General features: G+C 37.0%; 1 protein-coding gene across 4 annotated transcripts; it reads left to right on the top strand.

Moving 5' to 3' along the window:
* Window positions 1-223: 223 nt before the first annotated feature.
* Window positions 224-13473, top strand: LOC127181784 (NACHT, LRR and PYD domains-containing protein 3). Of its 4 annotated transcripts, none has more exons than XM_051136740.1 (8): window positions 224-453; window positions 2469-2495; window positions 6398-8470; window positions 8994-9167; window positions 10145-10318; window positions 11828-12001; window positions 12364-12410; window positions 12485-13473. In XM_051136740.1, the coding sequence occupies exons 3-8, from the start codon at window positions 6606-6608 to the stop codon at window positions 13036-13038; spliced, it is 2988 nt and encodes a 995-aa protein (XP_050992697.1). In that variant the 5' UTR covers window positions 224-453; window positions 2469-2495; window positions 6398-6605; the 3' UTR covers window positions 13039-13473. The 4 variants fall into 4 exon arrangements, with proteins under 4 accessions (XP_050992697.1, XP_050992681.1, XP_050992690.1 ...); XM_051136724.1 differs by having other exon boundaries at window positions 2378-2495; XM_051136733.1 differs by having other exon boundaries at window positions 2306-2495; window positions 6401-8470.
* Window positions 13474-14087: the final 614 nt, after the last annotated feature.

Raw genomic sequence — 14087 nt, 5'->3', positions numbered from 1 at the left:
AAAGATATTACACAAACTATGCACCATGCATGTGAACTGCTGTAGTTTATGCTTAACTTTATTACTTTTTTTAAATAATCCATTAAATAAGAAGCAATATGAGGACACCCTCCTCATACCGCAACATATTTAATAGATTATTTCGAATCAACTAATATTTACACGCCCACAATTGAGAAAACATCATGAATATTCATGAGGCGCCACCCAGTGGAACCAAATATTTAGGAACTAAATAGATTCCGGCCTAACCTGTTCCGTGATCACGTCAGTTATAGGGTGTGGTTGCTGTCATACCCTGAAAGTTAATACTCATTTTAGAAACAACTTAACTGAATGTCCTTGGATTAGCTGTTAAACCACTCTGAAATAGGTGCACCGCGAAACCGATAGTGAAAGTAACGTTACAGCTTCCATTGACAAGGAAATTCAGCCGCTGGAGAGTTTGGCATGGTGAGTACTTTTAAAGTACATGGAATGGAATCTTGCGCGAAAAAGCCACTGGCACATTCCGCTATTTTTAGTGGCACATCCGGATTTCAGTGGCATTCCAGTGGATTGTGGCATATACTACAAAAAGATGTGGCATGTATCACTGAAAATTGCGGAATGTGACATCTCCAATAGTATGGATCAATAGACATCTCCAGTGCCGCTGTCTGCCGAAGATGTAGATGCTAACATACGCACTAAGCTTTAGGCTCTCTATGCCGGAGATAATTTATACGATATGGATTAGTCTTCTCCATATTGCATATTGGTACTCCATACTGGTTTTACAGTAGAATATATCTGTCTCGTGTCCCGGTGTGTTAATAATACAGAATGGCTTGTAGTAATACTTTAACAGTGTAACCCAATACAAAATATTGTGTTAATTTGTTTTGCACAAACATCCTAGCTACTCCAAAACGCCTAACTTAAACTAGATGTGCCACAAACTGAATGCATTTTAAAAAAAAATATAAATTATTTAACTGGCATTTGTTAAAATAATTGAAAAGATTGGAAATGATTGCTCCTATCCCCACAATGTTGAAAAAAAAACTACTGATTTTCATTGTGGGTTTTTATAATGGTTTGTCATTTGTGTTAAAATAAGTTGTGTGGTAAATGTAACTTGACGATACTTTGACACTTGATACAATGTTTGTTGTATGTTATTCTACTGATATAGATGTGCCACCAAACACAGCATGTGCCAGTGGCTTTTGTGCATAATATGCAAAGCCACTTAATGTAGAACAGTCTCTCTGCTTGTTTCACATATGTGCTACCAGCTGTTATGTACACTGTTTCATCTTTAATTTAATTTTATCAACATTTTATTATTGTGATGTTTTTCTGAGTAAATCACAATAACTGAATAATATTATTTATGTATTTATTTTGCTATCAGTGTGCTTACATCACAGTTTGTCCATTATGATGACACTCTGTACTCTTCAGTCTCTTTACCTAATTATTACTCATGTTTGAAACTTTATGTTTATATTAATTTTTAATATTAATTTATAACACATTATTAAGTAATAAACCATAAATAAAACCATAAATTCATATATCAAGTCTCTGAGACCTCTGAGATCTCAAAAGTGTTAAATATATGTTAAAAACAATTTAACATTTAAAACTGTAGCAGTTTATAGCTTACAGCCATATTTATCAGCCACTGGTGATGTAGGATAAAAGTGCCCAAGGACTTGAAGCAGTGCGCATGCTGCTTAGAAATTTTGTCCTACTCGAGACAGCACTGACGCCACATCACTGTGACATTTACCATCAAAGTGCCATGAGAGCGAGTCAAGAGAAGTTGGATGGCAAAAGGCTTGTGGGAGATGAGCAAAATCTATGCAGAACCGATTGCTGGTGATCACTACAAGATACACGTTGGTTAGAAATGTGATTGTCTTCGCTCTAAATAACAAGTACTTTGGACATTTTGTTCATCATATTTATTTTCATATGATATAAAAGCAACAGAACTTAAATTACATCCGTTATATTAGCAACATGAGCATGAATCATGAAAAATCACTGTGAGTAATCCACAACGAGAAGTGAGAACTGTCTGTCTTCTCTGTTTTCTCTGGTATTTATCTACAAAGCTGCTTTTTACCGACTTCTGTATTAACAAAACTGGGGCGTAGAAATAATAAGAGAATTAATACTTTTTTGTGTTTGTGTGTGTGGGGGGGGGGCGTATTTTGATATGTTAAGAATAATAATAATAATAATAATAATAATAATAATAGTAATGTATTAATCTGAATTATTTTAATTCATCCCGTGGCCCTCTTTGAAGTTTTCTGAGGCGCCCAAGTGGGACTCAGACCCCTGGTTGAAAACAGCTGATACAAAACTGTCTTTTGAAAAGAGATGGAGCAGAGAGACACTGCAGCATCTCCAGAAGCCACCTGTGTGTCTGTGAAAAGTAACAAATCTATGGATTTTCCACTTTCATTCAGTGTTGACGCTGTAACCTCTGGCCCCAGGTAAGACAAAACATTAATACACTGTAAAAAACAATTTGTTGAGTCAACTTAAAATAATTTGTAACCTGGCTGCCTTAAATTTTTAAATTCAGTCAACTCAATAAAAGTTTATTCAACTTGAAATGTTAAATTATACTAAGTGACAACTTAGATATTTGAGTTGAATCAATTTAAAATTTTAAGGCAGCTGGGTTACTTACCCGTCTTTTAAGTTTAGCAAACACAAATATCTAAGTTGTTACTTAGTACAACTTAACATTTCAAGTTGACTAAACTTATTTTAGTTGACTGAACTTGAAATTTTAAGTCAGCAGGGTAACTAATTATTTTTAGCTGACTCAACAAATTGTGTTTTTTATTTTTTACAGTGTACAATAGAGCTGTCAGAACTAACACATTAATTGTGAGATCAATTTTTGTCAGTTTAACATGCTAATTAACAAATGCAGCATCCATGTTTTTTTTCTGGCATCCTTTGTCTAGCGTTACAGTAGATCAATATGAACATGATGTGAAGCATGATGATAAGTGAAATAAATTCAGTGCTGGAATTCAGTTTACATTTCCAAACATTCTGTTTGCCATTAATTGTAATAATCTAGTGAGATTTTTGTTTGCACAGGCAGTCTGACAGCAGCCAGTGCTCCACACAGACATCTAATCTCACCGTCATCCAGTCTGTCTCTGGAATGACATGAAGAAACAGAATAACTGAAACAGACTAAATCCAGAAGAACTGTTTCAACATCTCCAAGATGTTTCAAATAACCTACCTGCAAAGCAACCTGAAAAACTCTGCACAAGTGCACCTAAGGCAAAAGCTACTTTAAATGCAAAGGATGGTCACATCAAATGCTGATTTATTTTAGTTAATAGAAGTTCATTGATAAAGAAAATCTATTTATGACATTGTCTTTGACAGCATCCTCATTTTATGTGCCTAACTGCCTAAAAAATTTCACAGTACTGTAGCTTTGTAGGTATAGGTCTCTTAAACCATCTTGGAGATGTTGCCACAGTTCTGCAGTTCTTCTGGATTTAGTCTGTCTCAGTTTTTTATGTTTCTTAAGGAAGACTGGATTGAATGATGGAGAGATCAGATCTCTGTTTGCACAAGGAGTCTGACAACAGCCTGTGCTCCACACAGAAATCTCACTGGATTATTACAAGTAATAGCAAAATGAATGTTTAGAAATGTAAACTGATATTTCCTACTGACACACAACAGCAAAAGATAGAAATAACATACTTTAAACCATTTTTAGCTGGTGAAAATACTAGTGGCCTAAGACTTTTGCACAGTACTGTATATATATATATATATATATATATATATACAGTGGGTACGGAAAGTATTCAGACCCCCTTAAATTTTTCACTCTTTGTTATATTGCAGCCATTTGCTAAAATCATTTAAGTTCATTTTTTTCCTCATTAATGTACACACAGCACCCCATATTGACAGAAAAACACAGAATTGTTGACATTTTTGCAGATTTATTAAAAAAGAAAAACTGAAATATCACATGGTCCTAAGTATTCAGACCCTTTGCTGTGACACTCATATATTTAACTCAGGTGCTGTCCATTTCTTCTGATCATCCTTGAGATGGTTCTACATTTGAGTCCAGCTGTGTTTGATTATACTGATTGGACTTGATTAGGAAAGCCACACACCTGTCTATATAAGACGTTACAGCTCACAGTGCATGTCAGAGCAAATGAGAATCATGAGGTCAAAGGAACTGCCTGAAGAGCTCAGAGACAGAATTGTGGCAAGGCACAGATCTGGCCAAGGTTACAAAAAAATTTCTGCTGCACTTAAGGTTCCTAAGAGCACAGTGGCCTCCATAATCCTTAAATGGAAGACGTTTGGGACGACCAGAACCTTCCCTAGAGCTGGCCGTCCAGCCAAACTGAGCTATCGGGGGAGAAGAGCCTTGGTGAGAGAGGTAAAGAAGAACCCAAAGATCACTGTGGCTGAGCTCCAGAGATGCAGTCGGGATATGGGAGAAAGTTGTAGAAAGTCAACCATCACTGCAGCCCTCCACCAGTCAGGGCTTCATGGCAGTGTGGCCCGACGGAAGCCTCTCCTCAGTGCAAGACACATGAAAGCCCGCATGGAGTTTGCTAAAAAACACCTGAAGGACTCCAAGATGGTGAGAAATAAGATTCTCTGGTCTGATGAGACCAAGATAGAACTTTTTGGCCTTAATTCTAAGCTGTATGTGTGGAGAAAACCAGGCACTGCTCATCACCTGTCCAATACAGTCGCAACAGTGAAGCATGGTGGTGGCAGCATCATGCTGTGGGGGTGTTTTTCATCTGCAGGGACAGGACGACTGGTTGCAATCGAGAGAAAGATGAATGCGGCCAAGTAGGGATATCCTGAACGAAAACCTTCTCCAGAGTGCTCAGGACCTCAGACTGGGCCGAAGGTTTACCTTCCAACAAGACAATGACCCTAAGCACACAGCTAAAATAATGAAGGAGTGGCTTCACAACAAATCCGTGACTGTTCTTGAATGGCCCAGCCAGAGCCCTGACTTAAACCCAATTGAGCATCTCTGGAGACACCTAAAAATGGCTGTCCACCAACATTTACCATCCAACCTGACAGAACTGGAGAGGATCTGCAAGGAGGAATGGCAGAGGATCCCCAAATCCAGGTGTGAAAACCGTGTTGCATCTTTCCCAAAAAGACTTATGGCTGTATTAGATCAAAAGGGTGCTTCTACTAAATACTGAGCAAAGGGTCTGAATACTTAGGACCATGTAATATTTTAGTTTTTCTTTTTTAATAAATCTGCAAAAATGTCAACAATTCTGTGTTTTTCTGTCAATATGGGGTGCTGTGTGTACATTAATGAGGAAAAAAAATGAACTTAAATGATTTTAGCAAATGGCTGCAATATAACAAAGAGTGAAAAATTTAAGGGGGTCTGAATACTTTCCGTATACATATATATGTATATATATATATATATATATATATATATATAAGTTCACTTAGATTAAAAATAATGGCATTCAATTACACTGCAACAATGACTATAATTATTGGCTTGAGGGGAAAAATGCATTTAATAGAGACATCATCAGTAATGGTATCAGTGATGCTGGCCTTCATTAAGAATAGCCTATTTTGTAAAAAGATGCCATTAAAATCATATTTAAAATAATTAAACATATTTAATATTATATTTCTACATTAATTTTGAGATTCAATGTGAAATATGACAATATAAATATATAGACATGAGATTAATCATGTTTAATTACAGAAAACTGGATTAAATAGTTAATTAGTTTTTTTGTTTAATCAGTTGACAGTACTAATGTGTATAGTTTTTTTTTTTTTGTTTTGTTTCATTTTTTCATATAGTATGTTAAGGTCGCTCTTTTTGTAGATATTAAGACACACGTTAAGTACAAAGCTTGCTTACAAAAGAAATAACAATTAGGCAACTAAGTATTCCAAATATGGAAACACTTGGATTTTGCTGAATGAGGGGTAGACCTATGTGAGAACATATAGTTGGATTAAGCTATAGGCCTGTGCTGCTTTGTATTCTGTCTTGCAATGTGTCACTGAATTTCCCACAAACAGAAAGTCATACTACACATGGAATCATTAGTTTCTCATTCCAAATCATCACACACGTATTGTGATTTTTTTTTTTTTTTAATAATAACAATTTTATTGATTTTATTGCTCTACTTAAAACATTATCACTGGTATTCTGTGATTCTATGTTTTCCACACTATAAAAATCAAATTGTCCTACTCTAGTCCTAATTATCAGTGCAAACATAAGATGATGTTAATTATCTTGTGCAAATAAGTATTCTACTTTTCTTTCTTGTGATTCAAAACTTTCTGTTTTTCTATTGTGATTCAGAAGTTGTGAGAGTAATTTTCAGGTCCATGTGCAGTCCGAATGTGGAGTGTGTAGAGAGGTTCTGAAAGATCCAGTCTCTATAACCTGTGGACACAGTTTCTGCAGACAGTGCATTATCTTCTGCTGGGATAAGTTCAGACAAGCAGAAGAATTTGATTGTCCTCATTGCAGAAAGAGATCCAAAACACATCCTGTTCTACAAACAGTCATGGGAGCATCCAGTTCTGCTGGTTTTTCTCACTGTGACACAGAGGCAGCCCTACAGGAGGAGACTGGAGACCTGCAGAAAGCAGATGATGATAAACTACAGAGAGCCAAAGACAAGCACAAAACCAGAATGAAGAAAAAGTATGAAAGCTTATTTGAGGGAATCAAACTCCAAGAGAATGAAACCCTCCTCAACAGGATCTACACACAGCTTTACATCATAGAAGGAGAGAGTGAAGGAGTGAATGAAGAACATGAAGTTTTACAGATGGAGAAAACAGCCAAACCACATCATGCACAAGACACTCCAATCTACTGCAATAACATCTTTAAAGCCTCACCTGAACCAGAATGTGAGGAGAAAGATGAAATCAAGGTTGTTCTTACTAAAGGCATTGCTGGTATTGGAAAAACCATCTCTGTGCAGAAGTTCATTCTGGACTGGGCAGAAGGAAAAGCCAATAAAGATATAGATTTCATGTTTGTGCTTCCATTTCGAGAGTTGAACTTGATTCAAGGTAATCAGTACAGTCTTCAGAGACTTCTGCTGGACTTTCATCCTGAAGTTAAAGATCTGGACTCAAAGATTTATGAGGAGTGTAAAATTGTGTTTATCTTTGATGGTCTGGATGAAAGCAGAATTACACTGATGTTTTCAAAAGCTGAAAAGGTTTCTGATGTAACTGAGACTTCATCAGTGGGTGTGTTGATGTCAAACCTCATCACAGGAGAGCTGCTTCCCTCTGCTCTCATCTGGATCACCTCCAGACCAGCAGCAGCCAATCAGATCCCCTCCGAATACATCAGCCGTCTGACAGAAATTCAGGGATTCAATGAGCTTCAAAAGGAGGAATATTTCAGGAAGAGAATCAGTGACCAGCATCAAGCCAACAGGATCATCTCACACATCAGAAGAGCAAGAAGCCTCCACATCATGTGCCACATTCCCGTCTTCTGCTGGATCTCATCCACTGTGCTTCAGAAGCTCCTGAAAGAAGATCTGAGTGCAGAAATCCCTCAAACTCTGACTGAAATGTACATTCACTTCCTGCTGATTCAAATCAACATGAGGAATCAGAAGTATGAAGAGAGAGATCCAGATAAGCTCCTGCAGTCCAACAGAGAGGTGATTGTGAAACTTGCTGATGTGGCTTTTAAACAGCTGATGAAGGGGAATGTGATGTTCTATGAGAAGGACCTTAGAGAGAGCGGCATAGACGTCGCCAATGCCTCAGTGTATTCTGGAATTTGCACTGAGATCTTTAAGGAAGAATCTGTGATTCATCAGAGGAAAGTCTACAGCTTCATTCATCTGAGCATTCAGGAGTTTCTTGCTGCTTTCCATGTGTTTTACTGCTATTTAAGCTGCACAATGGAGACCCTTAAGGTTTTTGATTCAATGCATTATCTGCATAAAGGAGCAATAGATAAAGCCCTCAAGAGTGAGAATGGACAGCTGGATCTGTTCCTGCGGTTCCTGCTGGGCATCTCACTGGAGTCCAATCAGAGACTTGTACGGGATATGCTGCTACACACAGAGAACAGCTCAGAAAGCATCAGGAGAACCTCACAGTACATTAAAGAGAAGATCAAAGATGGACAAGGACTCTCCACTGAAAGATCCATAAATCTGTTCCTCTGTCTGCTGGAAGTGAAAGATCAGACTCTGTCCAGAGAAATTCAGGAGTTTGTGAAATCAGACAAACACTCAGAAAGGAAACTCTCTCCGGCTCACTGCTCAACAATCGCCTACATGCTTCAGATTTTAGACAAGCCACTGGATGAGCTGGATCTGAAGAAATACAACACATCAAATGAGGGTAGAAGAAGACTGATACCAGCTGTGAGTAACTGCACAAAAGCTCTGTGAGTACACCACAGTATATTACAAAGGGAGATTTTGCATAGTAAAAAAAAAAAAAAAAAAAAAAAAATCTGTTGTTGTTGTTTAAAGTTAAAGACACAGACTACAGCAGGTTGTATTAGGCTGCTGTCATTTTAAGACTAAATACACAGATCTATTAATTCTACAGACATGCATCTAATTAAGACACAAAAGAAGGGTGTGTGCTCAGAAAAAAACAATAATAAACAATAATAATCAAAAAGACAGCCACTGGACTGCACAGTAGCACAATTGTAACAGCACTTATCTGTGCTCTAGCACTTATCTCTCTGTAAAGGCAGATTTTGGAGACATTTTAATCCTTCACATCTAATATTGTCATATCGCACCTACATACAGGTATGGAATGACGTGAGGGTGAATAAATAGTCATGATTTAATTTTCATTTTTATGTGAGCTATACCTGTTTGAAATAATTATGATTAGAAAATTAGCAAAATATAAAATGAAATGAACTCTCACATGCATCCTTTTTTTCCTAGATTTTCTGACTGTAATCTCACTGCTCAGTGTTGTGAGAGATTACCATCAGCTCTTCAATTCTCAAACTCTGTCCTGAAAGAGCTGGACCTGACTAATAATGACATACAAGATTCAGGAGTGAAGTTACTCTCAGATGGATTGAAGAGTCCAAACTGTCAGCTGCAGCGACTGAGGTATTTATTAGGATTGAGCCTCTTACTTATTATGTATGAGTAGTTATCGCAATCTTAGATGTTCAATATATTAAATCAGTACACATACTATGGTACCAACACAATGCTAAAATTGTAGAAACCATTCTAGTCACACTACTTGAATACTACTAGCTCAGTTTGTTTGTTGTCACACATGTGCTTGATGTGTTTGACTGCAAGGTGGCTACATTTAAATGCTCATATGCGTAATTGAAATGAAGGAACAACGTAATCTCACTTATCTATTATGACAATCAGTAATGGGGTCCATGTTTACAGTTGCAAAACACTTGCTCATCTCATCTGCCACAGATAATGTGATGTTTGTTTTTATCATCAAAGATGCATTTGGCCGTATGCTTCCCTGTTCACCCCTTAATATTTAAACTTTATTTAACAGTTAACTGGCAGTTCACTTACCTAAGATCTCCCAGGTGGGTTGCTAAAATTTTCTTTTATTCCTTAGGGAGTCTTCAAATAGGTCATTTTCTTAATGCATTGATATCTATTACTTTTTTAATCGGTATACTTATAAATTGTTTGAGTTGATTCTTCTTGCTCCCTAAAGCGTGTGCTGAAATAATAACTGCAAATGCATTTTTTTTACATTTACATTATATTCATATCTTAATCCCACATCTCACACCTTTACACCAGGGTATTGACACCCCATTTCATACATGATATGGTGTCTGTTTCCTCAGACAGAACCATCCTGTTCCTGAGCAGTCCTGCTTTACTAGAGGACAGAATAGAGCTGCCCTCATAAAACTTTTCTGTACAGAGATGTCAAAATTGGTGTCAAGAATAATGAAATTTCTCTGGTATCGATACCGACGACTAAACTGTTTGTTTTGTGACACCCCTAGCACTCTAATGTACAATAAAAGAGGGCAAATAAACCTTTGTATAATAAAATTACTGTGTGATGGCTTTGTTTTCATTGTTCTGTTCAGATTGTCCAGCTGTCATCTCACTGGTCAGTCCTGTGAAATTGTGTCATCAGAGCTCCAATCCTCAAGCTGTGTCCTGGAAGAGCTAGATCTGAGTAACAATGACCTGCAGGATTCAGGAGTGAATCGGCTCTCTGATGCACTGAAGAGTCCAAACTGTAAGCTGCAAATACTGAGGTGTGTAAAAGGAGGAGTTGACTCACTCGCAAGAATTTTTGATCGTTAACCAAATTTTATTTAAGAATTTTTAGGGAAATGTCTTAAATATCTTAAAGGGTTAGTTCACCCAACAATGAAAATAAGCCCATGATTTACTCACCATCAAGGCATCCTAGGTGTATAGGCTGGAGTTATTTTACAATTGGAGTCATTTTAAAAATGATCTTCTAAGCTTTATTTCGGCAGTGGGCAGGTGTTTCTCTTCAGTAGAAGTCCAAAAGAAGTCCAATAAAGCGCATCCATCCATAATAAATGTAATTTCCCAGCCCTGTATCCCTGTTTCCCAGCCCTCTCCTAAAAGCATAGGTCTTCATTCCTGCTCCTGGGGACCCACTGTCCTGCAAGGCTTTCTTAGATTTAGTAATGGGTTAAATTAAATAAATGTATTGTTTTATCCACTTGTTTGCGAGGTGTGCTACTATGAAAAAGAACATCAACTTATGGTGAGGTGGCAGTAGTATATTAATGGTATTTGGTGTGCTAATTAACGAGAGGCTAAGTGTTTTTCGGATCATTGTTTACTTTATAAAGTTGCAAACCTGTGCTGTTCGAAGCTGTGCTCCCACGTCGTTAGCAAATTTGGATTGCTATATCTTGAATGACTGTTAACTAGTGATGTGACATTTGAACCGAGGCATCAGAGCTTGTGTTAAGGGGTGTGCCAGATGAAGCCTCGATTTGAGGCTTGTGCTGTTAACTTAGAAATCACAAAACCAGTGACAAACGAAGCCTCAATTTCTCTCCAGTCCAGTGTGTGATTCACTTTGTGTTGGTTCAAACCCCCAGATCTTACTTATTCATTTATATTTTTAAATACCCAGACATATAAGTAATATGAAAAATACAAATTATTTCATGAAAATTAAATATTTGCCATATGCACTTCATGTGTACATTATTCTTCTATTACATCATATAGATATGTGTACTAGCATTTAATGCCACAGTTTAATGGGTAAATGAATGTATCAGGAGACAAAAATTCAACAAACAAACACGCACACTGTTAGACTTATATTGTGCATGTAACATGGGTCAATCTGTCAAATGTGTGGTGAATGTTTGTCCGACTGTGTTTCTTTCACAGGCTTTTGGCTGCTTTATTATTTACTAACCACCAGATTGTGCTGTTTTGGACACAATCTAAGCATTGAATCTTTTCCCAAAACAGTCAGAGGAAAATGTCAGTACTTCATTAGGCTTCATTTGCCTGTCATTACTGTCAACTGTTGAATGAATGAGTGTCACGTCCCGCTTATTTACCTATGAACTGGAAGACACTCCCACTTTTGATGCAAGGCCTCATGGGGCATAGGAAACTTGTGGATACTTATGTAAAAATACATCCTAAACCCCACTGTACATTGACCTGGCCCTGTCATTTGTAGGTTATAAACACACATCAACAGGTTTGTAGACTGTTGATGTGTGTTTATAGATGATCTATTTGTTGATGTGTGTTTGTAGGTTGTCTGGCTGTATGGTGACAGAGGAAGGCTGTCGTTATTTGTCTTCAGCTCTGAGTTCAAATTCCTCTTACCTGAGAGAGCTGGATCTGAGCTACAATCACCCAGGAGAATCAGGAGTCCAGCTGCTCAGTGACAAACTGAGCAACCCAAACTGCTCACTGCAGATACTGAAGTATGTGGGCAGTAAAATACGTAATGCTGTGTTTATGTGGTGGAAAAGTGAACATGTTTGTGTCTTGAAACAGAGATGTATAGAATACAGTGTGCATGGACATTGTCAAACCTCAGACAATTATCAATGTTTTTTATGCTGAAAATTGTTGTTAAATGAAACTGAATCTTTCACAGTGTTATCTAATAACTTAATTATTATTAAAATATTTATTTTGCAGATAAAGCATTATGAAAAAAATTGCAAGTAAAAGGAGGGTTAATTTGAACAGTTTGTGGCTGCAGATTGAATAATTTAGATTATTTTATAAAAAGTGAGATCATGCTCACTTTTCATGTGTATTTTTGTGTGTGTGCTTATAGTGTGGACCATGGAGGAGAGTTAAGGATTACAGCAGGACTACGGAAGTGTAGGTCTAAATATACATAAACAGATATGCTGTTGTTTTGTATGTAATTCTCATCTCTCTTTTTTTATGTTCAGATGCCTGTGATCTCACGCTGGACCCAAACACAGCACACACTCAAATCATCTTGTGTAAGGACAAAAAGATGGCAAAACATGCGAAAGACCATCAGCCGTATCCTGATCATCCAGAGAGATTTGAATGTCTTCAGGTTTTGTGTGGAGAAGGTCTGACTGGACGCTGTTACTGGGAGGCTGAATGGAGTGGGACAGGGACAGAAATATCAGTATCATACAAAGGAATCAGCAGGAAAGGAGGAAGTGACTGTATGTTTGGATTCAATCAAAAGTCTTGGAATCTAAGTGGCTTTTATAAACGTTTCATTGCCTGCCACAATAATAACAGCACTGATATACCTGCCCCTTCATTGTCATCTAATCGAGTAGGTGTGTATCTGGACTGGTCGACCGGTACACTGTCCTATTACAGCGTCTCTGACACACACACGCTCACACACATACACACATTCAAGACAACATTCACTGAACCCCTCTATGCCGGATTTGGTGTTTATTATGACTCATCGGTCTCTCTGTGTCACAACAAGGATGTCAAATACAAAAATGAGTGAAAGAAAAAAATAATATTTATAACATATTTACAACATTGCTATAAATGTATTAGAGGAAGACATTTTCTTACTCCATTATAGTGTTTCAGCAAAACTATAATGTTCAGTTATTGCACTGATGTACCACATTGTATGTTAGTTGTTTGTCCTAGATTTGTACATAATTTCTGTGAAAATGCAAGTGCTGTACATGCTGCTTTCTGAAGGAATTTACAGACAGCGACTGACACTGACAGAGCAGATCCTCATTATCACCTCACAGGGAACACACATAAAATTACTGGGGGTTTCCGTTAATTTACTTTAAGAGTTCAAGATATGGTAGTAAAAATATGGTAAAGCAATATCGATCAAGCAAGAATGTTTTCCTTGAACATCAGCACTGCAAATGTAATATTGATTTCTTTTTTTTTTTTTTAGCAATAAACAAAATAATGTTAAGAAACTTACATTGTAGACACTGATTTTTGTGCTATTTCACCAAAGAAATGGTTCCAAACAATTCAGTTTTGCGCACCTTTGAGCTGTTTGGTTCGTGACTGAATCTCTGTTGTGAACAAATCAGCTGAGCAAATTCAATTACCCGTTCATAAATTGGTCCTTTTGAATAAAGCAAATTATTTGAGCAGCATGTACATTCTCAGTGGTACCCACTGCAGTACAAGCATGGATTTTGTTGACGATTTTGTTTGATCAGTAACAGCCCTATATTATCTTATTCTAACTGATTATGATTACTTATATGAAATTCAAAATACAGGTAAAATACATGTAAACAGGTAAAACACCTGCCCTATTTTTACTTTTGTGTGTGTGTGTGTTAAGTCAAACCAAAATTTATTCAGACACCTTCAGCATTATCACTGTTTATTCATTGTAGTTTAGAAAATGGTAATATAATATGACAAGAACTCAGAGTTAAACTGCGTCTCAACATATTCATCTTGATAATGTCAGATAACTTTTGATAGAAAGGTATGTAATGAATTAGGATGAATAGCTGTCAGGTGTGAGCTGGTAAATTTATGTACACAATTTGATAATACCAG

This window comes from Labeo rohita, chromosome 2, assembly GCF_022985175.1.
Source record: "Labeo rohita strain BAU-BD-2019 chromosome 2, IGBB_LRoh.1.0, whole genome shotgun sequence".
Classification (NCBI taxonomy): domain Eukaryota; kingdom Metazoa; phylum Chordata; class Actinopteri; order Cypriniformes; family Cyprinidae; genus Labeo; species Labeo rohita.
This window is presented reverse-complemented; position numbering and strand designations above follow the sequence as displayed.

Excerpts from the sequence above, each read along its gene's own strand:
- LOC127181784 (XM_051136724.1), top strand. The coding sequence starts at position 2,380 with ATGGAGCAGAGAGACACTGCAGCATCTCCAGAAGCCACCTGTGTGTCT. Across the intron at positions 2,496-6,397 it reads GCTGTAACCTCTGGCCCCAG|AAGTTGTGAGAGTAATTTTC; the intron begins GTAAGACAAAAC and ends ATTGTGATTCAG. Across the intron at positions 8,471-8,993 it reads AGTAACTGCACAAAAGCTCT|ATTTTCTGACTGTAATCTCA; the intron begins GTGAGTACACCA and ends TTTTTTTCCTAG.